The following is a 24,171-nucleotide window of genomic DNA, read 5'->3' as shown; positions in this document are numbered from 1 at the left end:
CTCGGCTCTTCCTGCCGAGCCCACAACCCTGGTGATGATGTGCGTGGTAGGGAATTAAGCAGTGCTGTAAACTCCATCCCCCTTTTCTCGGTAGCCAAGACAAAGAACACAGGACTGTGCTCTTGTATGCTGGCCCAAAACTGTTCGAAAAGTATTTAACTGACTCTCTTGTGCTTTGGCTATTTATAAAGACTCCATACTTACATAAGAGAGGGGAGAAACTGTTATCTTTCCTGCAATCTACCCTGTTCTTCTGCTTTTCTAGACCAGCAAATATTTTAAGTACTTTTATGTGTCCTATTTACCCTGCTCTGAAGTGCTTTTGAGATACGAGGTGATGAATCTTTGTAACATTATAATGTAGCCACAATTATCTAAAATTTACATATGGAAAAGTTAAAGGAGAAAGGTCTTAAGTTAGTCAGGATTACACTGATCTGCTACCCAATCCATGACTAGATTCCCTCTATTCTGACTTGGTAGCCACCGGTCTGTGTTTGCAAACCATGATTACTCCTGGTGCCTTTTGGTATAGCTAGGAGAGATCTGAGATTATACTGCTTGCATTACTTTGAAAGAATTAGAAAACCTGGAAAACTGGTGGACTTGATACTGTGTTAGCCCTCACTGAAGTTCACAGGAGAAGAACTAGAACTATTCCTGTTGAATGTGTAAATTGGAACAAATAGGCTCAAACACAACATGTATCTGACTTTGCTTTTGTTTATACAGGATGGATATGCCTTCTCATTGCAAATTTGTATTAAAATTTAACTTTAAATAATTAAATGCATGGGATTTTTGCTTTGTCTTCTTCCAAAGCAAATTTGCTCTTTCATTTAGATTGTGTTTATCCCTGTTAATTCCAGTTAATAGCAGATTATGTTGATTTTTTTTTTGGTTGGTATTACTAAAAAAAAAAGTTCAATAGGAGAACAGTGGTGAATTGGACTTAATGTGAATGGATTTGCAGTTTTTTGAGTTGGAAGTGTAGTGTGAGAAGTAATTAAAACTGGCTCTTCAGTAAGTATAATTTTTATGTTTTTATTAACAGACTTTTAGTGAACATCCACATTTATGACTTTGCGTAAGATGATTTTCTGCAAATAAAAACAAACCCTGTTGAATTCCTATCTTGTTAATTCTGTTATGGAGCTTGTTAATAGCATTACTTTAGCATCGCTTTAATTTTTGAAGTTCTTATAGTGACTTTGTACTTTTTCAGAAACTCATTAGGCATTATTTTTTCGATATAGTTTGTTAATATATGTCTCTAGCGTCTGTATTTGTAATTTTCTTTTAACTGTTTTTCTCAGTTTTAAAACCCACTCCCTTAGGAAATACATATTAAAATTTATTTTCATAACAAACATGTCCTCCAAATCCCTGCTACTAAAATGTGTTCTCACTGGAATGAATTCAGCAGCATGTCATTATAAAGATTAACAATCTGGTCTAGTGGAGGGTGCCCCTGCCCATAGCAGGGGGGTGGGAACTAGATGATCTTTAAGATCTTTTCCAATCCATACCACTGTATAATTATATAATTAAACTGCAGCAGCAGCTACAGTAATTAGTAGGTTAGAGATCAGGGGGCAGCTTTAAAAATGAAGATGTGGTAGCATGAAAATGATGAAATAGGGGGCATTTTTCTTGAAGATTAATTCCTACTTTCAGGATCGTGGTTTTCAAAGTTAAGTACTCTCAGGTAAACAAGAACATCTTACTTGTGTTTTGCTTGATTGCTTAAAATGTATTTTTTAGATGTCCATTTGATTTCCTGACTTTTGAATTTATCTTATACACAAACACTTCAGTATGTTTCTTTTTCTGCTCTTGTGACTGCAGTCTTAAAAAGAAAATCTTCTGCTTTGCAGGCAGTGCTCAGAGTGTGACCAGGCAGGTAGCAGTGATATGGAGGCTGATATCGCCATGGAAACCTTACCAGATGGGACCAAAAGATCAAGGAGGCAAATTAAGGAGCCAGTGAAATTTGTTCCTCAGGATGTGCCAACAGAACCGAAGAAAATTCCAATCAGAAACACGGTAAATGATGGTGGAGTTGATGTGTTGAGGCTCATAATCATAATAATATTGTTTCAGATGACCTGCATTGTGGATATTTTGAATCGAGAGATTTCAGTTAGGATGATGTTCTGGTTTTGTTATGTATTCCATTTTGTCCTTTTACTGCTTTATTAGTTGTGGTAAATATTGTTTTGCTAGAATAGAAAGCTGGGAAACATGGTACTTAACGGAAGAGCTGTACAACCTTAAGGAAAAATTCAGTTTGCATTTAAACTTAGCCTTAACAGCTCTTCTTCACTGTAGTAGTAAGGACATTTACTAGGGTAGATTTAAACATATTGAATTATAGCTGTAGAGTCATTTCCAAGTAGAGTCATTTCCTTACCTACAACCAACCTGCTGACTGCACATCTTGCGACCATCACAAGACCCTATTATTTCAGTTTATTTGGCTTCCTAGTCTTACCTGTCAGTGTGTGTTTTCTTAAACTTTCTTGGTGGATAGAATTTTGAGAATCCAAGCAAAACCTCTGGCTTCCTGTACTGATGAAATATTTAGCATATTAGTGATTTTTTATTAATCACGGTGCACTTTTCCTTAAATTTTGCCATCCTGCTTATTAAAAAAACAAGGCTTTTCATGAGTGATGTGTCTTGCCACTTATAAAAAGGACATAAAAATATCGAAGGGCATTTAGGTCCAGGTTATGGGATGAGTGATGTTCCCATATCCCTTCAGACATAAGTGGTTCATCTTCCATTATATTTCTAAATATCAGGAAATATTACAACCTCTCACTCATATTACATCTCTCATGCAGCACAACTTTATTTTCTTCACAAAGCTTTCAAGACATTTTATTATTATACTAGCAGATACCGCTCCTAATGTACACTGATAGGATTAAGCAAATATTCTCCTGACCCTGTCTTAAATGTTTGTTTTAATTTTGGGCCACAGATTTGATTTACCTAATGGCTTCCCTTTCCCAGTCTGTGACTCAGAACTTTAAGAATGACTCAAGCCAATCTGATTAACTTAGCTCAAACTTTTAGGAGTATCAATAATCCAAAATTAAATTTTGAGGAACTTCTTTCTTTTCCTCATTGAGGTAAAGTACCCTTTCTCCTTATGCATGAGAGCTCATAGAATCTTACAGCTGCCTGGGTAGGTTGAACTTCTGTTGTTATGCTGTTGTTCACACAGAAAGAAGACTTACCTGGTTCTGCTCACTGAACCCTTTGTATCTCATCTCCCATTTTTCTTCTTCCTTTCTCTTCTCTCTTTTTATACCTAGTGTAGCTCTCCTACAGGGTGTGGCGAATCATGATTCTGGGACTAAAGAGAACTAAAATTATTGCAGGAAAGACATTTGTAGTTGTAATAAAAAAGGGAGTAACATAAGGCATTGTTCAGAAATCCGTAGGAATACAAGATTAGTTTCTTCTAAAGCCCATGTAGTAACTGCCAAGGCTCTTCTGTGCAAAATGGAGAGAAGTCTGATTTCTGTGAAGTGTTCTTCTCATGCTGTGATGCTGTGATGTGCTAAACTGGTGCTACATTAGTGATTGGGTGCTTCATGTGTTACATAATATATCTACACACGTTGAAGTATGTAAAACAGAGATTAATTGACTTGCAGTGGCATACTGTGTTGTCACTGTATGGTGTTGCACTGTGGAAATTTACTGCTACCAGTCTAAGAAAGATTTTGTTCCTCTGCCTGAATTTTCAGTCTCTCTTTCAGTTCTCTCCAGTTCTCTGCTTTTGTAAAACATAGAGATTTGCAAGATAACATCTTTGCTGCCCTGTGAGCAGGACTTCTCTGCAGAAGAGAAGCATTGACCACTGACTGTTGTCCCCTACACTGATTGGCCCTGTTCTGGGTAAATCCCACAGTTTATATACCGAGCATAATGTTCTGTGGTGTAGAATATCCTGCAGTTCAGTCAGGCTGTCATGGCTGTGGCGCCCTCGAGCTTTTTGTGCAGCTCCTCCCTGGCAGAGCAAGAGACACTGAAAAGGTCTTGATTTGAGGTGTGCATAACTTTGCAACAGCCAAAATATCTGTGTGTTATCAGCATTACTGAGGCCAGGTTAGCTCAGCTGGTCAGAGCATGGTGCTGATAATGCCAAGGTTGTGGATTTGATCCCTGTATGAATTCCATTCACTTAGCAGCTGGCTTCGATGATTCTCATGGATCTCTTCCAACTCAGATTATTCTGTGATTCTCATACTAAATCCAAAAAGCACAGCACTATACTAGCTACTAATAAAAAAATTAACTCTGTCCCAGCCAAAACCAGACCATTTGCCCAGAGACCTGTGACAATTGGAGCACACTAGTGTTCACAGCTTTTGCATGACTTTGGAGACACAATTTCCTTCTGTAATTTGAGAGTGTGAGAGAACTAAGACTGAAGCAGGTTATTCAGAGTCAGGACAGTGCTTTTCCCTTGTACAGTTCTCTGCATTAATTGTGTGCCAGGACAGTATATAAACTTGTAACGCTATACAAGCTTTTTAAAGAACCCTGTGAGTGCTCTGTAATATTTCTAACTCTTTGCTTTCAAATATTTCACAGTAAATTTATATAGAGTCATAGATTCACAGAATGTTGTGAGTTGGAAGAGGCCCACAAGCATCACTGAAGTCCAACTCCTGGCCCTGCACACGTCAGCTCTAAGAACCACACCATGTGCCTGAGAACATTGTCCAAAAACTTCTTGAACTCTGTCAGGCTTGGCGCCATGACCACTTCTCTGGGGAGCCTGCACCAGAGCCCAAACACCCTCTGAGTAAAGAACTTTTTCCTAATATCCAACCTAAACCTCCCCTGACCCAACTTCAGGCCATTCCCTCGGATCTTGTCACCGGTCACCAGAGAGATCAGTGTCTGTCCCTCACCTTCCCCATGTGAGGAAGCTGGAGACTGCAATGAGGTCTTCTCTCAGTCTCTTCTTCTCCAGGGTGAGCAAGACACTCCTTGCATGTCTTCCCCTTCCAGGCATTTTGCCATCTTTGTAGTCCTCCTTTGAACTCTTTCTGATAGTTTTATTAGCTTTATATCTTTTTTTATATTGCAGTGCCCAAAAGTGCACACAGCACTTGCAGTTAGGTCACCCCAGTGCAGAGCAGAGCGGGACAATCCCCTCCCTTGTCTGGCTGTCAGTGCTGTGCCTTATGCCCTCCAGGACATGGTTCGCCCTCCTGGCTGCCAGGACACTGCTGACTGACTGGTGTTCAACTTTCCATCGACCAGGACCCCCGGGGTGCCTTTCTGTGGCACTGCTTTCCAGCCTCTCATTCCCCGGTCTGTCACTGTTGATACGCTTGGCAATTGCCCGGCCCCGTGCAGGGTCTCTGCCTTTGAGGGAGTCAGCAGCTCCTCCCAATTTAATATCATTGGCAAACCTACTTAGTATATTTTCAAGTCCTGTGTCCAAGTTTTTTATGAAGATGCTGAGAAGAGTTGGTCCTAATATAGAGTTCTGCAGTGACAGATTGCCAGTCTGGTATCACCCCATTCACTTTAACCTAAGGAAATCAAGTTTGACAAGGTGGACTTTCCTGTCAGGAAGCTATAATGGCTCTTTCTGATGACATTGTTGTCCTTCAAGAGTTTTTCATTATCTCCCAGAATAGTCTTCATAATTTTACCTGTCACTGAAGTGGGACTGACAGGCCTGTAGTTTCCGGGGTCCTCCTTGCCCTTCTTAAATACTGGGACAACATTTGCTAGCTTCCAGTCAACTGGGACCTCTTGGATTCCCAAGACCACTCAAAAATCATCAAAAGAGGTTTTATAATGACATTAGACAGTTGAGTATTCTCGGATGAATCCCATCACGCCTCATAGACTTACAGGGATCCTGCTGGAGCAGTAAATCCCACACAAATTCAGGGTTAACTGGGAATTTATCATTCTCACAACCATGGTCTTCCAGGTCAGGGCACTGGGTCCCCCTTAGCCTGTCATTGCTGTTGAAGACAGAGGCAAAGAAAGCATTTAACATCTCTGTGTTGTCTGTGTTCCTGTTAGGTGACCATCCTCATCCTGTAGTGGGCAGATGTAATTTTTGCATTGTAGAGCAGCTGTTTCAAAGAAATGGGAAGACAGAGAGAAAGTCCAGCCATTTGCACTCCATTGTTTTGGAGACAGCAACTATCATATTGTACATTAAAATGTAACTTAAGTTTGCTAGAAGACCTTTCTGATTTTGAACTTTCTAAGACCATGAAAGTGAATATACAAGGGTAAATTTAAACATACCATACTTTTACTCTGGGCCAGAGTCTATACAAATGACAAATGAGTGTAAATAAACAAGACATTAGGTCTTTATACTTAATTCTGTTGTATAATGGCTGCATTTGCAGGCAGAATTTAATGAATTGTTTATGCTTTCTACATTTCAAGGCATATGTAGTGACCTTTTAAAGATTTTTTGCATTTCAGTGCATAGCTTTTTAAACTAGGTTTATTTAAAATCTGTTATCTTTATAATTCCAATTTCACACTTCTGTAAGTATCACAAATCATTATTTCTGTTGCTGGTTAATTTCATAGAAATTAATAGCTAATGATTAGCAAAGAGCTAATAGAAATCAATAGCTAATTGCATAAACCAGATATCTATAGACACCTTCCTTATTTTTTATAAATCTGAATATGTTTTTTAACATTTACTTTTCTAAACTGTACCATTTCTTTCACCTTTTTTTTATTAAGATTATAGAATTGATTGTTTCTTTGGAAAATACTTTAAAGAGATGCAAATACCTTTTCTCAGCAGTAAATTGAGAGATTAAGGGGTTTACTCTGCTCAGTCATGTATGTTCAGATTTTTAGAGTCTGTTTGAGGTTATCCATTTTACAAAAACACAGCTTTTAAAAATCTGTCAACTTCATTTGATATCCTAGAATAAAAAACAATGCACAGTTTATTTTTTATCAAACGTCATTGCTAAAATAGTTTTGTTAGTCTGGTGTCTTTTTTTTGCAGAACAAGGGTTTTCCTTCTGTCCTTTTGAAAAAATGACCATGAACTGTGTTTTGCCTACTATATATGCTGTTGTCTGAAAGTGTAACGCAGTTCTTGTATGTCACATACATAGAGCATCTTCTAAAGCAGTTTTGTGCTGCTGGGGCTAGCTATGTGCTCTAAGAGTGGAAGGGATGCTGGTGTGTCCTTGGAGGTTAAGTAGTGTTTGTGTTGTTGAATATCTTCCATCTTCCAATAAATGCTGTCAGATCCTGGTACTCTTAATGGGTATATTAGAGAGGTTTTTTGTGTGGCTTGTTTTAGTGGAAATTCCATTTATTTCTTTTTATTGAGAAGCAGCTATCTACCCAGTGTTATAAAGGTGAAGTTTTGGGAACTTCATTGTTCCCTGTAAATGAAGTACTATGATGCTCTGATACCAAACTTATTTTTTTGCTATTTGAAACCTGAAAATCTTTTTTCTGTATATAATCATATACATATGCATTGTATATAATCCAGAGGAACACACAGTAATTTTTTTTGGTTTAATAGTGAAAGTCTGTGTTAATTATGGTTTTGACATACAGAATTTAAAGATTAATTGCTGTCAACTGAACATAAATGCTCTAGAAAAAAGGTTCAGTAGTCAGTCAACTTTCGGAAACTTAAAGTTTTCATTATATATTATTGTAAAATAATTATTGTTTTTTTCATCAATTGATAGAAAGGCTTAACTGAGTCTATGACATAATGTCATAAATGTATAAACTAATTATTTTAGCTTGTGAAGTGCATGGATACATGATAATATAGGAGTCTCTTTTGGCTTCGGATCAAATTCAGAATGGAGTGAAGTAAGATTTAGCTCTTCCACAATGCTTGGAGCAAATGTAGTGTATCAGAGTATTACTTTTTTGTGTGTGAGTTTTTTGTTTGTTTGTTTTGTTTTTTTGTTGTGGTTTTTTTGTTTTGTTTTTTGTTTTGGGTGGTTTTGTGTTTTTTTGTTTGGAGTTTGGGGATTGTTTTAGTTGATTGGTTTGATTTTTAAGAAAGCAAGAAGAAAAAAAAGACCTGCAGATGAAAGATCACTTGTTTTCCATGCAGCAAAGGCATGGAGAAATGAACATAATTCAGTGGTGTCAGTATCTCTGTAAATAAAGGTAACTTGGTCTATCTGTCACTTCTGCAAATAAGTACTGTTGAGTTTTCCAGCAAAGAATCACTTGTTCTAGCAACACCTGAAAACTGAGCCTTTCTGGCTTCTTTGTCTTCCTGCTTCGGTTTCAGTTCTCTAAATGTGTGCTTTGGCTGAAATTAGTGTTAAAAAGGATACAAGTCAATCCTATTCTTTCTCAAATTCTGTTACTTGTTTAAGCCTGAGAAACAGTAGTTACTAGTTAATTGATAGACTCAGTGACAATTTTGCTTGACAGCAGGAATGTTGAAAAATTTTTGATTTTCTAGGAAAAAAACGCTCTCAAGACAATGGAAGCTAAACATATAGATAAAAATTGTAATTCTATTTAATTAAGCTTCATGGTTGACTTATTTCTTTTTATAATCATAATTTGATTTACTGCCCTTTTTTTTTTTTTTTTTTTTTTTTTTTTTTTTTTTTTTTTGTCTGACAATTCCCTTTTTATTACTGTCATTTTTCTGGAAGATTTAGTAATTATTTCAGAGATAGTTGTAGAATGCTAGTGATATATGCCATGTAAGATACTCACTTTGATCTGTACTGAACGAGTGTGCCATCTGGTGTCTACATGGCAGTCCTTACCTTTATTTCAAATTATTTTATGTCTGTGTGATGCCATTAATTGAACATTTCTTCTGCCTTTTAACAAAGCAAAGGGAACGAAAAGGAATTTTTTCTGCAGCTGGTTTCATCATAACATTTTCATTGGCAAAGGAAGTTGGTAATTTCAAACTTTTCATAAGGAATGGATGACGTCATGAATTAAAAATTGCTGTCTTGGCAAAATGTTCATGGTTAATGTGTAACAGGATAGAGAACACATCTGTGCAGGTTCAACTTGTGTGGCTTTTTTCACAGGCTTTTGTGGTTGGTTTTATGCACGATATTGGTAGAGCACTGATTTCATTAAGTCACTTTTTTGGTGTAGTGGTATTGTGAAAGTTTCCCCAGTTCCTTTTTGTGAAAATGTTTTGTTCCGCTTGTTTTTCATATCAGAGTTATTCTCTCTTCTGTAGTAATTAAATTCTCCTGCATTTACGTCTTTGTTTCGAAATATTTTGTATTGTTCTAATGTTTACTGATTTCTGTTTTTTGTCTTTAGATTTTCCTTAGCAGTACATGATAAAGGCTGCCTAAGTGAGAGGGTTGATGTTTCAATGGTTTTGATATGTTTGATACATATCTGTGAAACATAGTTTGATAAAAGGTAGAACTGTGGAAGCATTTCATTACTGTTAGTGTGTCAGCTGCAACTTGACATGAGATAGAAATGAAAATGTCTGAAGAACTTAGATAGGATCCAGAATTAAAACATGGGTACACTCTTATACTGATCCTCTTCGCTGCATTTTAGTGTGTGTAAAAGACAACTGTGTGTCTTTTTCAAGTAGTCACTGTAGCCACAGGTCTGTCAGCGAAACATAAATCAATACGTGCCATTATTTCTGACAAGAAATAAAGAAGCTTATAGATCTCCAAAAATCAAAGCATCTAAAGTCCTTCACGTTTCTCCCCCTTAAATTACAACATACACGAAACAGCTGCTACAGACATTCTGCAGAGGAAAAAATTACTGTAGTACCAATGGTTTTGTAAGTCAGGTGTATCTTAAATATTGTAGTCTAACCCCTCCTACATTTATATTTTCTTTATCAAAGAGCATTTTGAAATTACCATGCAGAAATCACCATTGATCTTCTCAAAAACTGTGACACAGGAGATCAAATCCCAAACCATGCTAGTTCACTTTATGTGGACTTGAACTCTTGCCACTGACTACAGTTACTTTCAGTATTTCTTATTATTTTCCATGCATTGTTGACATTTTTTAACTCCTCTATATCTTCTTGTGAAAAACAAGAAATTAAATAGGTGACAGTATACACTTTTATCCTCTAAGATCACTTCAGAAAAAAGCTCATGAGGATCATGTACTTCTGACTTTTGGGGATCACCTCTCCTGTTTGGGTTGGTTTACAAGTTCTGGATCAATCGTGTTGAGTTTTTTTTCTTCCAACTGGCAAAGCAAAAGTGCTTCAAGGGAATATTCTGCCTTCTATTGCTATCTTTGGATGAACTGGTTTAAAGCATAAACAGTGAAACGTAACAACGAAGTTTGGTGACAGCCATGGTGGTTTTGGGTCATGTGGGCACCTATTCTATCCTGTTCACCCTTTGTGCTTTCCCACCTGGAAGCTAACATATCAGCTTGTTGCATCTGTTAGTGATGGCAAACAGACTTTTTCCTTTGCAGCTTTGCTTTGCTGCTTTGTTTCCTTTTGCAAAGAGTCTGTTTCCTTTCAACGACTATAGGGTTCATCGTAGTCTTTATTTGTTCTTAACAGATGTCTTTCGTTAGTCTCATGTATGGAATTTCTTTTCTGAGAATATTCAAAATCTTATAGTCAATGCATTATCTATTCTTCTTCATTTTTTGTTACATATTGTCCAGTTGTTTATAAACAAAAATATGAAATATAAGCACTCACTTCTAGCTTTTCCAAGGTCAAAATTGAAACTCCCACATCAGTTTTTCTTCTTCTCCTGCTATTGGGTTTGAACCCACTATTGATCAAATTTTCCCTCAGCATATTTTCATTCCATTTTGGACAGTGTTTTTTAATGTTCTCATCTTTTTAAGTGTCTTGAGTTCACCATTTTCTCTCATGCGTCAGTCCATATCCCTCATTCATTTATCTATGTCACACTGTATCATTTATAACTTCATCATTCATTATTAATTTATTGTATTGGTATTCTGCTTTTTAGCCATTTAAGTCCCGGTTCTTTTAATTCCCTATGCCAACATGCAAGTTTCCACTCTGTAACAGCAGAATGCATAGATGGATACTTTTGTGACACAAAACATTATGGCTGAAAGAAACCAATCTTTTGTTTAGCTTTCCCTTGGCCATGGAAGTGTATGCTCTAGTTTTTTTTTTTTCTTTTCTTTTCCCCCAAGACTTTCTCTAACATTCTTTCTTAATTGTGTTTTATAACTTGCATTGTTTATTATAAAATGATACGTATTTTATGGGATATTGTAGTAACTGTCAACTTAGATCAATACAAATTTGATTAGACACGAACAATCCAATGTTGGGTGCTTTCCTATTTCTTTCCAGATTTGATAGCTGTTTGCATGTGATGCCCACCTGTGCTTCTCTCTAGGAAATCTTGTAATGTTTTGTGTGAATTTTTAAAACAATAAGCAAGAGAGTTAGGATTTTCTCTTTTCCAACTATTAAATGAAAAATCAGAAGTTAATGAAATAACTGAAATAAGTAAAATGAGGTATGCCTTAATACTGTGTTCTCTAACCTCCACAGATAGTAAGCCTTGAAGTAAAAGACAAAAAATGACATTGTTAATCTTTAGTTTCATTTATTCAGAGCACTGCTCTTTTCAGAGGACGAGCATTAAAATTGCTATGAAGGGTAAACCTTTGGTAAGATATTCTTGGAAATGATGGCTTGCTTTCATCTTGATGTTTTCATTGAATCAAACAGCTCAGTTTCTTTACCCAAGGAACTTAATCTTACAGGATTTTGAAGAGTTTAATTAGCAGTTTATTTGATGAGGTGTGTCTTTCCCCTCAGAATGTTATGCTAAAAAAAAACTAATGAAAAGAATTTAATCTATTTTATCTTTTGCAATTTTTAACCTTTTTTTTGAAGTGTTTCTTTTATTCTTCTTTAAAAATAATTCTGTTTTATGCTGGCATCCTAATTTTAAATTATTGAGCTTTCTTGGGCTGCTCAGATTTTGTTGGGTTGTATTGCTAATGAAATAAGGTACTCTTTTCCTCTTTCGGTTCAGTGTAAGGTATGTTCTTTGTGATGCAGCAGCTAATTTATTTCAAATAATTATAGCTTTTAATTTGATTTCCTAATGAAAATAAGTTAGTCACTTGCCTACTACTATAGTAGCATTACCTTTAATAATTGATAGATCCATTATTGTAATATATGATTGAGAGCTATGTATGCCTAATTAAGTGTTGTAGTGTTTTTTTAGAGCAGCTGAATGGGAAGGAAAAGGTCTGAATATGGAAGATGTTATCACTTTGGTTGGGCAACACGCAGAGAACTTCAGGATATGTTGAGGAAGTATGGTTTGGATGCATTAGAGAAGAAGAGGTTAAGAAGTCACTGGAGAAGGGGAGGAATAGAAATATTGTGGTATAGTATCAGGAGGTCAAATTTTATTAATTCAACTGGCTTTTGTGTCAATTCATTCCTTTATTTGTGTTATTTCACTGCCATAATTGCAGAAGGAATGAAATGATAAATAGAGTTTGCACTTGTTATGACCTTGGCATGTTTGAGATTTGGGGCAGTTAAGGTTATAGAGAATCAGCCCTTAGCTATAGGCATCTAATTTTAAATCTTCAGTTGCCTGTGTAGTAAAGAGAACTGCATGGTGCTTCCACTCTGATGCTGTGGGCTCCAGAGCTCAGTGGCTGGAGTCTTATGTTACAGTAAGGGAAGGGAAGTATCTGAGCACATCTCACACTTTGCCCTTACTGTAGTGCCCACTGAATGAATTCCAAAGCTGTGTAAGTACAGAACTTGGGATGAGATGTAACCAAAGACTTGCCAGTCAGTAGTCATTAAATGTCAACATCTGAAATAATTTTTCACAGAAATCTATTGTTTCTACATGAATAAAATTTTATAAATACGTATTTTGTGTACACTTTACATAGCTCAGTACTTTTTTTGAAATTATTACCCTTGTTCTGAAGTGTCACCTTGTCACAGTTGCTGTGTGTGGGTTGTATCTCTCTAATCCACACCTTGCTCTGTTTTGATCTGGACTGAGTTGTTCATCCCAAATGGTAGAAGGTTTACAGCCTTCTGCAATAAAATAAAAAAAGCTGCTGGGATAGCACTGGCATTAATTGGGACTTTGCCTGAGTGCTGATAAAATGACTTTGCTTTCTCAACTTACTGTTTGAACATTTTGGAAATATGGAGATGAATTTCACAAAACTCTTGCTCCATTTTATGATAGAGGGAAATCCTAAATTTTATGATACCTGGAAAATAAGTACTACAGAGATACCTTCAGGTATCTCTGTAGTATTGCATTTCCAGGTATTTTGATTTTTAAAAAGAATCACTGTCTTTTTTGGGCATCTTTTGCTGGATTAACATCGTAAGTTTCCAATATGAACAAATTTATCTAAGTGTAATATATGCCATTTAATAGCAAGGTTCCTTTAGCTGCTTTTAAATAAATCTTCAGTTGTTTATGGCAAGTACATGCAGAGCTAGTATTTTACATTCATAATCTCTGATGTTTTCATTCTGAGCCTGCTAATGACAGAAATTATTCAAAGCAATTTAAAATACAGTACTTTGAAGCAAACAGTAATTAATAATATTGAACAAAGTAATCCAGATTTACCTGATTCTTTCCTATTAACCTGTATGGTAACTTCAGTGACAACATACATAAAATTGCAAATGTCAAATTACAGGAGGGCTGTTGCTGAAAATCAAAGAATATTCAATTCTCAGTTGTTAATTCGATCTTATTTTTCATGTTGAATGATGGCAATAGTAAAATTATCTGAGCAGAATCTTTGAAAATGTGTTTAACTATGGAGGTCCATTTGGAAAAAAACCCATAAAATTGCTATTTTAAAAGCATATAAAATATCCTACAAATACGTGTGCTAAAGATGTGTATTTGAGTGTTTGTTTTCTAGTGATAACTGAATAAACTCAAGTATGTTTGAAGGTCTAGAAAACTAGTGAAAGTATAATTTCATGTGACATTCCTGGTCATACACATCACACATTATATAGCAGACAGGAGCAAACCAACATTTTCTTGGCAAAAGTGACTAAATTATTTATAAAGCTTATATATTCATTTTGCTGAAGTTTAAACATGTTTCATTATTCCTTAAAATTGAGTTACTAACTTGTAATACTTTCTATTTAGAGTCAAAAACAATGCCATTGTTACCTAGATTTCCAAATTACGTGTCAGTATTCAAGATAGACTTACTCTGATGGTGCAAAGCATACACTTTGTCTCTTGCTGCTGAAACATGAAGAGTGAGGACCCTAATACTGCCTTTATAGGCATGCACCATTATACCTACTTCTTTATGATCTTTACACAGCTGCGTTCAGGAGGGCCTCCATACCTTAAAGTTGTCAAAGTTTGTAAATGTTCTTAGGACTAATTCCAGAGGCTGAAAGTAGTAAAACTGGCAGTTAGTGTGCTGGTGTCTGATCAAACTTTTTTTTTTTTTTTGTCTAGTTTTAATGCAGTGACCTTGAATTGTGTAACATGCAGTTGACACACAGCCCATGTTACATTAATACCTCTAATACTGCATTGATAAATTCAGTTATGTGTGGTAAATATTTTTTTTCCATATTTTGGCACTACTGTGTCGCTTGTGGAATGTCGAACACCTCAATTAGTAAATGTATAGTAAATATTGATATGTATTAAATAGATAAGATTTTACATTTTTTATTAAATCACCTATAGGGAAATGTGATAAAGAATCCTAATGGCAATTAAAAGAGTCTAAAGAGCCATGAAATAGACTAGCATTCTCCATTCCACTACATTCATTGCTACTACAGTGTTAAAATCTTGACTAAAAAAGGAAGATCTTCCCAAACAGAATGTTATTAACATACACAGATCAAAATCTGCGTAAGTATAAAGGTATAGATGTATTGAAATGGCAGGTTTATTTGCAGTGTAGCAGTACTTAAATCTGTAAAACAGTTTAAAATAGAGAACTGTCTTTAATTTGAAGCTAGTGTAAATCACCTTCAAAGAGGGCCCAAACAGGAGAAGCATTATACTGTTAGCTTCTTTGAAATTGAATTTATGACTGCTTGTGCTTCTAAACTGGTCTAAGATTGTTTTGATGAGCTGTTTTTTTACATTTTCTGAAGTGAACACTGTCTGCTTCAAAAGTTTTAAGAAACTGTAAACTAGGCAGTGCTTGTCTTTATCATATGAAAAATTACTTCCTAATGTGGTGATTTTCTCCCATCAAACAAGCAGTTTCATGGTTTTTTATGTATTTATGTTGTTAGTGTCTGTGTGTCAGGTATTTTGGGTTACTGGAATAGTTTCTGATACTTCTTATTTCCTTCCACATTCCTTCTGATATAATTTCCTTTTTAGACAAGAAGGAAAGAGTGATGTTGTCAGCTTGTGGCAGTTACATAACACAGGCAGGTTAATAATGCTGCTGTTTCAAAGATGAAATGTAGTGACTGAACCTGAACTCATGTGAGTTTTATGTAGTAACTTAAAAGGTGCTTGTAAACCTTTGTGTGCTTGCTGTTACAGTCCATGGATACCCCTTGTCCTCCTCCACACTGTTGGTCTTTATACTTTTTTGGCCAACTGCAATACTGAAAAACACTCTAGTTTTTGTATAGAATCATCAAAAACATCTGTTATGTACCAGTCATATGTTGATATATGCTACAGCTTTATGACCATTTGCCATAAACCTATTCTTACTAAGCTTCAGTTTGAAAGTTTTAATTCTTGTTACTCCTCAAAGTCTAAGTTGTTTTGTGTTTCTGTTTTTGTAATGTTCTTCAATTATATTTTTTTTCTTAAATCTTATCACTTGGCTTATAAATAGAGCACATTTTAGTGCTCGGTGAGTTTATTTTAATGCACTGTTTATATCAATTTTCAAACTACTACTTGTGGGAGGTTTGTGCAAAGTCTGTAAGAGATTTGTAATTCTAGTGGCAGTCTTTTTAAGAATGAGACTTAACATGCTCAAATGCTTGTATTTACTTTTTGGCTAGTTCTATAGTTTTATATTCAGAATGTGAAGGTATTGTCCTAATGCTGATCAGTGTAGTTGGATGGCAGTGGTTCTGTAGGTAATGCCGTAAATTATTTTCTGTGATGTGTTTTTGTTGTTAGGAATAATAGATAAACAGCAAAAACATTCCGTTACCTAACATTGAATTTTAAATATATTCTCTTCTAGAGAACTAGAGGACGAAAACGAAGCTTTGTGCCTGAAGAAGAAAAACCTGAGGTTGGAATATAGTGTTTTGTTTGTTTGTTTTTTTAATGGTTTCACAAAAAATTAAACTTTGGGCTGAAGTGTTACTTTCCATGCCATAATTGAAAATATTTGCTTTCCTTCCCTCCTTTCCCCCCCATTCCTTTGTTTTTGCCTTCTGCTGTGGCAGGAACGTATTCCCAGAGAAAGAAGGCAACGACAGTCTGTGCTGCAAAAGAAGCCGAAGTCAGAGGATTTAAGGACTGAGTGTGCTACCTGCAAAGGCACTGGAGACAATGAAAATCTAGTCAGGTAGGTTTGATACTCTGACCTTATAAGGAGTTAAAGTCCCATTTTTATCACTTTGTGGTGATTCAAATGAAGACAATGTACCTTTTGAAAGCACAATAAATTTCATCCCGTTATTTAGGGGTATAATTACATCAGAAATACTGACTTGATTCACTTATTGATCTGCCAAAAGCATTTATATTTTAAATAACTAAGATAATCTGTTTTTCTAACACTGGAGAATTAATTTGCTCTCATCAGGGTGAATTGTAAATGTTTTAGAGCAGGTCAGAAAGATAAACCAACATTTTAATGATATTAAAGCTACATGAACATCTTAAAAGTAATAAAATTAAAATAATGATTTTATGAGCTGAAATGTGGATTATGAAGAATTTATGTTTTTAAAAAGGTATTAATGCTACCTCCATTAATGCAGGTCATGAAAGGGTTTGATAATCATGTTTCTTATCTGAAACAGAAATGATAAAAAGACCTTTGAATGATGTGTTAGTAGGTGCAGAGATCTAATTAAAGTGTAGAATAGCTGTTATTAAATAGCTACCACTGACCACAACTTCTGCGGATTTTGACTTTATAGCTGGCATTGTAGTCTCTTTGCAAAGCTATAAAAACTGTTCATAATTCCTGAAAGAAGAATCATGGACCTTATCAATCAGAAGGTGGATTTTAATTGAATCTACAGAGATTTCATTAAAATGATCTTGTAAGTTCAGATTTTAAAAAGTGTGTTGTGTTTAGGTCCTGTATGCTTCAACGAGATTTTTCTAGACAAATTCTTCACTTTAGGTCAGCTATAATTATTGCTTTTAACTGGAAGGAGTACTCCAAAATAAGTATTTTTGTTTATTTCTGGGAGTCAGAGTTACAAGAAAGGTCAGAATCACTGACGATATAGGCAAGCACGCATAGCTTTATAATCAGGACGTGTCACAGGTACAGATGCCTTGTACATACTCAGAATAGCTGGTTTTAGTATCAGCGACAGCATATGATTTACCATAGAAGTTGGTAAAATTACAAGGTTGTGTGCCAGTGTGTAGTTGTATTTCCAGATTGGAGGCAGAGTGCCTGTACAAGCTCATCAGTAACTGTGTGAGTCTCATTTATGGACAAGCTACTACTGCTGGGTAATCTTAGCTCCTGCTCAGATCCAGACTGTGAAATAGAGGGGGGTGTTCCAGGGATTGCTCATGCAGTTACACTGATGAAGACTAGTGGCAGCAGGTTTTTATCTGCCCATGGCAAGATTATTAACTATTAGGGCTTTCTTAAGCCCTATAGTTTACAAGAAATAGAAGATACAGGAAGAGCGTTTTGTTGTGGGAAGGAATCCTGGTAAAACACATGGCTGTGTTTTACTGCGAAAAAGGCAGTGGATTAGTTTTTTTCTTCAGGCTTTTTCTAGAAATGTGAAAAATACCACATTGGAAGACATTAAGGATATGACAAGAAAACACCCATGAGGAGCTGTATATTTAAGTTGTGATTAAAAAATAATGGTAGAAAATTACTATTATGTCTTGTTTACTACTGGAAAAGATTTTAGTAGTAATTTAGATGGGTGAAAAATAATCGTATTAATATGCCAAAACCCAACAGTTTCTCTTAAAAATCAACCTCATAATTAGGCCAAGAAACTGAACAGTAGTCCTGCATAGGAGAAGGAGTTTATGTTCTAATCCTTTGTTCATAATTCTCTGAAAAATATTTCCTTAAATCTTGTTTTCCATATTAATTTTTAAAAGATTTAAATTTAAAACTCGCTTTTCTTCAGGTAATTCCTATAAATAGCTTCAACTTTATCCAGTTCAGATTACCGCTGCTTCTAGAGAGGTGTGGAAGCTTACTTTTGATAATTACTAAATTATGTTCACTCTGTAGTCTAATATGTTTGGGGAAGTGATCCACGGAGTGTAGCTATGTCAGAGAAAGTTTTCAGAAGCTTATTTTCTTTTGCATTGTCACGAAGTGATAGGAGTGACCCTCTGCCTGCCCAGGTGCTTTTTCCTCCCTGTGCCGTCATGCAGGGCTCTTTTCTGGTGGTAGAAATAGTGTTTTAAATGCAAGGTTGTAGGACTCCTTGCAAGCAAGAAATGTTAAGGAGGGAAACCAAAGTATTTTTTTCAATATCTGTTTGTTTGGCACTATCTGTTAGTAAAGCCCAAAATTTCTCAGATCTTTATTATTGTCTTTGGTTTTCATCAAAATTGCTGAGTTTCATTTTCCCTCTTTCTAACGCATCTGTCAGTTAGAAAAGGGGGGGTTGTGGTTATGTTATACAAAAGATTTTTCTGAATATAAAAGTTCATCACCAAGTTAAACAGAAGTATGCAACTGGTGAAACTGCAGATTTAAGGAATAATCTTGAAGGGCCTTCTGTCTTTTTCTGCTGTGTGTTACCACAGACAGGGCTGGTTACATGACGCTTGGACAGTCTGTTTTTAAAAATTGTAAGTTCATCTAAAATTTATTTGGCCCTCATTCCAGAACTGCTGTTTGAGTAAGGATTACAGGAAGATAAGCAATTTTTTTCATATTTCAAATTACGCAGCAGAAATTTATAATTTATAATAATGATTTATTTAGCAATGAATCTGGAGGAAGAGAATATAATTTAACTAGTTATTACTGTGTGACTATTGGAAATTTTTTTTTGGTCTCCATTTCAGGTGTTCCTGGGTAGCATTGGTTAGTTAAGGGATTCTTTGTTGTATGTTCAGTGGCTTTACTTAACCTGTTGTTCATATGGTTTAAAACAAATAAATAACTATGCAAGGATTTATCCTTAAAAAGTACATTTCATTCTGATCAATTATAGTGCTTTAGTAACTGACTGAATTATGCCTTAGTGACTATAGTGATAAAAATTAGGGCATCTTTAATTATAAGCTTTTGTCTAAAACTTACTGACATGTTGCTTTTATTTATACTAATAGTTTAGCATATGTGTGTATAAAAGACGCGTCAAGATAGTGCTTATTTAATCAGGGATGTGAGATAATACAGATAAGCTCTTTCAGTATAGTAGCATGCACTAGAACTGAAAGTTTAGATTTTGTGGTTTTGTCCACTAGAAAGGATCAGTCTTGTGATCCTTATGTGATGTTTTTGGTTTTTTTCTTAGAAATTACAGTGAATTTAATTCATAAATTCTTCTATACACACTTGTGTAATTCTGTTGAGCTAAGTAAACCTGCAATTTTTACCTTTTACAAGAATAATTAGTGGCACAGTCAAGATTTACGGTTCCAACAGTGAAAAGTTAGTTAAAACCACGTACTCAAATGAGGCAAAGTTGGATCTGTAACTGTCGTTATAAATAAGTGAGAAAGCTATAGCTGTAATTAGAGGAAAGTGGATTTTGAGTATCATTTTACTCCAATGACCTGTCATTGAATTTTGAGAGATATTGACAGTATTGAGAGTATTTGACACAGATAGGTTTGACACTTTTTTAAAAGAGAGAAGAGGTAAAAGAGCTATAATGTGTGCTTGGAACCAAAGTATTGTGAAACCAGAGGTTACCTATGAAAATATACTGCTCAGTCTTAACCAATAATGAAATATTGGCAACATTTGCTTTAAACTGAGCACATACATTGAAGTAGGAGAGTTTCTAAAACTTGATGTGAAAGGTAAATTTTCTGAGAAACTCAGAAAATAATTTTAAAGGTTCTGTTTGTTTTTAGAACTGACCTCTGCTGTTTGTTTCAGAAAGCATTTAGATATGATACTTTTCGTTGTGTGAATCTTTTGAAGTCTCATATATAGTTCAGACATTTAAAAGGTTTCATGAGTGCTTAATTACAATCTTGCATGAATTGCTTAGAATGATAGATCTTGCAGAGGAATTGCTTTATTCTAAGTACTTTCTATTTTAATTTTTTGGGTTTTTTTAAATAAGGCTGTAATTCATTGATGCAAATGTTTAAAAATAGGTCCCCAATAGTTCTTTTAGAATGACACCATATTTAGTAGAAACATGGATAAAGAAGTGTTTTTCAGGTGGCGCAATATATAATAGGTAAAACCTGCCCTCCATATTGTAGCACCGTACAGATGAAATGCTTCTAGCATAGTATTACTGTATAATCTGCTTGGTGTAATAAAAAATTAAGATGAATTTAAGTAATACTGATTTTTAAAACAGAGTTTTAAAAGAAGAATCCACAAGCTAATCCAGTTCATTAACTTTCAAGGGAGGACTTTTAAATTACTTCACTTCTAAAGAAGTGGCCTCTTCTCAAAAAATACCCTGGTTTTCAACTGCTGCTGTTAAAAAAAATTAATACGGCATCTGCTGTTTGCTTTAAGATATGCTTGGGTAATGTTTTGGAATGTAGTACGTGACATAAAATTGGCATCTCAATAGTAGATTTGAGAAAAGCAGAATAGAGTTAGACTATCATTTTTGTATGGGCCAAAATAAGGTTAAAGAAGTCTCTGAAAAACATTCAATTTCTTCATCCAACAATTTAGAGCAAGCATATTGTAATACATTCTTTTGTAGTTTTGTATATTGACTTTTTCTGCTGTATTAGCAGTTAAGTTAGAATTTTCCATTTCATTTGATTTGCAGTACCTGAGGCAAAATTATGACTTCAGCATTAGAAGAGGGTAAAAAAGATGAAGGTCATGTATTTGAAAGAATAGAGAAGAGAATTTATTGAAAACATAGATTTGAATGCTGGTTATAAAGTATTCAGAAAACATAAATCTGCAAAGCAGATTATCAAGAATATGTGTAGTATTTATTTTTAATGTATATATTTACTAGGAAATAAACTACAAGTACTTGTTTTTCCCAGTATACTCTCTCACTTTTCAAGCAAGTCTAATGTGCTGCATGTCCAGTCACTGTATCAAAACAGACAGGGAAGGTGAAGAGTAGGAAAGGTAAAAGAAGAAAATATATGCAGTGTCATGTTTACTAAATGAAAAAAAAACCGTTGAGTAAAATTAACTATAAAGTTAACTATAATATGAGTTATTCAATCATACTATAACTGAAAATCTTTAAAAGGTGTGCGACATCAGTAATTCTGGTACTACAAATGTATTTATCAAGTTTAGGATGATAATTTATACTGTATAATAGATTGCATGCTTAGCTGCACACAGTGGTCTGCTTTAATTCTGCTTTTGACAGAAAATGTGTTTTAGACAGTCTTTTTTGAATCCTTTGGAGATCATCTGTCCAAAAATGTCTCTCACTGGATTTCCTTAATTGTTTTTGTCTTGTATAGGTTTATCTTTGCATTTTTATTTCTTACATTTCTAATCAAAGGCACATGCCAAACTTCAGTTTAAGGATTTCTTCCTTATTTGTTCAGCTGTTACTTTTCAATCTCTTCATGAGAAGAAGTTTATTCCAGAACAAGTACATTGATTATTCATTACTTTAAATGCACTGCAACAAAATTCACAGTCCATCATAGTGATTGAAAGCCTATTATTTACAGTAGAAGTTCAAGGCCACTAATGTAGGGATTAGTTACAAAGAAAATGTTAGTTAAGCCACGATTTCCCGCAATCTTATGTGTTACAGAGGATTACAAGTGCATTTTTTTTATTGGAATGAACTAAGAGAATGAAGGGAAATGCAATGTTCAGTTGTGTAGTTTATTTCTGCTATATAATTTACAGGGATTAATTCTGTGAGTTAACTTTTCTAGTTGCTTGAGTTACCTGTTAAATCATTTTTTGTATATTGCCTTCTGAAAAGTGTTTCTTTTTTATTCTAGATAGCAGGATAGTTCATATAATGACAAATGCACATTTTCTTCGGAGGACTTTACTCAAACTGAATTTGCATTGCATTTTACTTTCTGTAAATTCATATGCTACAGCAGGCATTAAAAAACAACTGAAGGCATTGTGAAGCTCTCTTGCCAAGTGCCTGCAAGTCAGGTGTAGGTCTGGTAATAAGACTTACACTGCTGTCATTCAGGGCTTCTCTAGAAGCAGACTGCTGGGTGTGTTTGGATTTGAGCTATCCAGCTATCTGATGCTGTTCATGACTAGAACATTTGCAAAAAGTGCATGGCAGACCATTGGGTTTTCTGTTAATTAGGCATCAGTCTATTTACCTGGTACCTAATGGATTTCTTTAGTGTGCTTGTCTGTTATTTTCCTGAAATGAGACAGCAAAATGTGAATTGAAGCCCAGGTTACTATTGTCCCTTGATTGTTTTGCTGCTTAACTCTTAGGGAAATTTGTACCATCTAAAGACTAGAAACTCAGGTCTTCGGTTATTGTTTTTGTGTTCCATCTCTGGTTTGTTTCTTGATAATGTGTAGTTTTGAAGGAACTATCTTATAGGTAGTCTTTGTAGCAGTGGCCCAAAACTGAAATTTTGGAGGTATTGTCATGTTTAAAAGGCCTGTTACCATTCAATTCTGTTATCAAAATTAAGAAATTCAGGCCTGGAAATATGCACAGAACCCTCAGATGTATTTTTTTTTGTAAAGTTTAGCATTGAGCCTTTGTTTTGTAAAGGAGAGGCAAAACTGCATGAGAAGTTATCTGCCCTGCCATGCTTTCTGATCAAATGCAGCTACAGCAAAGTTTCGTTCCCCCCACATGCTCCACAAAAGGGTTTCTTAGATTTTTTGGGGGGTGAGGTTGTTTAATGACATTTCCTGTTAATACACTGGGAAGAATAGAGAGAAAGTGGATATTTGTCTCTCTTCAGTGTTACAAAAGTTATAAAACCCTGTTGGAGCATTATTGTGTTGATTGTTGAGGTTTGTTAGTGTTCCTCTGACGAGTGAATAGGAGAGAGGAGTGTGAGCGTTCCTCAATTCTTTTTCTTCACATTCTTTTCTGATCTGTCAGTCAAATCTTCTTGAAGTTCGTACTGGGCTTTAGTCAGTAGAAGCTTAGTCAACAGTAGAAGTTTATACCCCTCAGGTATAAGTGTAATTGTCCAAAGTTCTTAGTATTGATATTTGAAATACGCTGATCCAAAAAGCTTCTGTACCAGTGTCGTGAACTTCACAAATATACAACAAGATAACCAGTTGTAAATAAGAGAATCGTCCAACTGGTTTACTTTGTTTTCCAGTATTTTACCTTTTCTTTTATTATTAAATTTTTAATATATAGTTATCTTTTTTTTTCCCTTCAGTTACAGCTGATTGATCAAGACTTTGCTGCAATCATAGGTTTGTAAATTGCAGCTTGAAACAATATTTCACAGTTGTAATCTGTTCCCCTGACAGTTCTGTATCTCAGGATTTATTTATTATTTTTCTGCTTGCCCTAGGAAGTATATGTATCAGAGACCTTTGCTCCTTTTTTTGTATTCTATAACTACTAGGATTTATAATAATTTATAACATGAAAAAATACAGTATAGAGATTCTTGGCTGTAAATAATGAATGACCTCTTTAGATAAAGCAGTCACTGAATGAGGTGTTTTTTCAGAAGATTAAAATTATTTAATGAAACAAGATGCAGATTTTGAAATTGTAGTTTGTGAAGGAAAGGGGAGACTCACGACATATCAAATTATTTCCCAGTCTGGCTACCAGTAATAGGTTATGACTGCAAAAATATCTGCCTGGATGGGGTCAGTAGCTTATTTTTGTGGGCATTCTTAAAATTTTTTTTTCTT

General features: G+C 35.1%; 1 protein-coding gene across 5 annotated transcripts in view; it reads left to right on the top strand.

Annotated features, from left to right (window-relative positions):
• The window catches only part of PHF14 (PHD finger protein 14), a 162,168-nt gene that overhangs the window by 52,016 nt on the left and 85,981 nt on the right, over nt 1-24,171 (top strand). For all 5 annotated transcript variants that reach the window (XM_066196765.1, XM_066196773.1, XM_066196748.1 and 2 more), the window contains 3 exons: nt 1,878-2,046; nt 16,219-16,269; nt 16,427-16,548. In XM_066196765.1, the coding sequence (XP_066052862.1) occupies nt 1,878-2,046; nt 16,219-16,269; nt 16,427-16,548 (342 nt within the window). The remainder of the gene's footprint in view (nt 1-1,877; nt 2,047-16,218; nt 16,270-16,426; nt 16,549-24,171) is intronic.

This window comes from Chamaea fasciata, unplaced genomic scaffold (genome assembly GCF_029207755.1).
Source record: "Chamaea fasciata isolate MVZ Bird 193981 ecotype frontalis unplaced genomic scaffold, bChaFas1.0.hap1 SCAF_1, whole genome shotgun sequence".
Classification (NCBI taxonomy): domain Eukaryota; kingdom Metazoa; phylum Chordata; class Aves; order Passeriformes; family Sylviidae; genus Chamaea; species Chamaea fasciata.
Note: the sequence above shows the minus strand (reverse complement) of the source record. Positions and strands in the feature narration are given on the sequence as shown.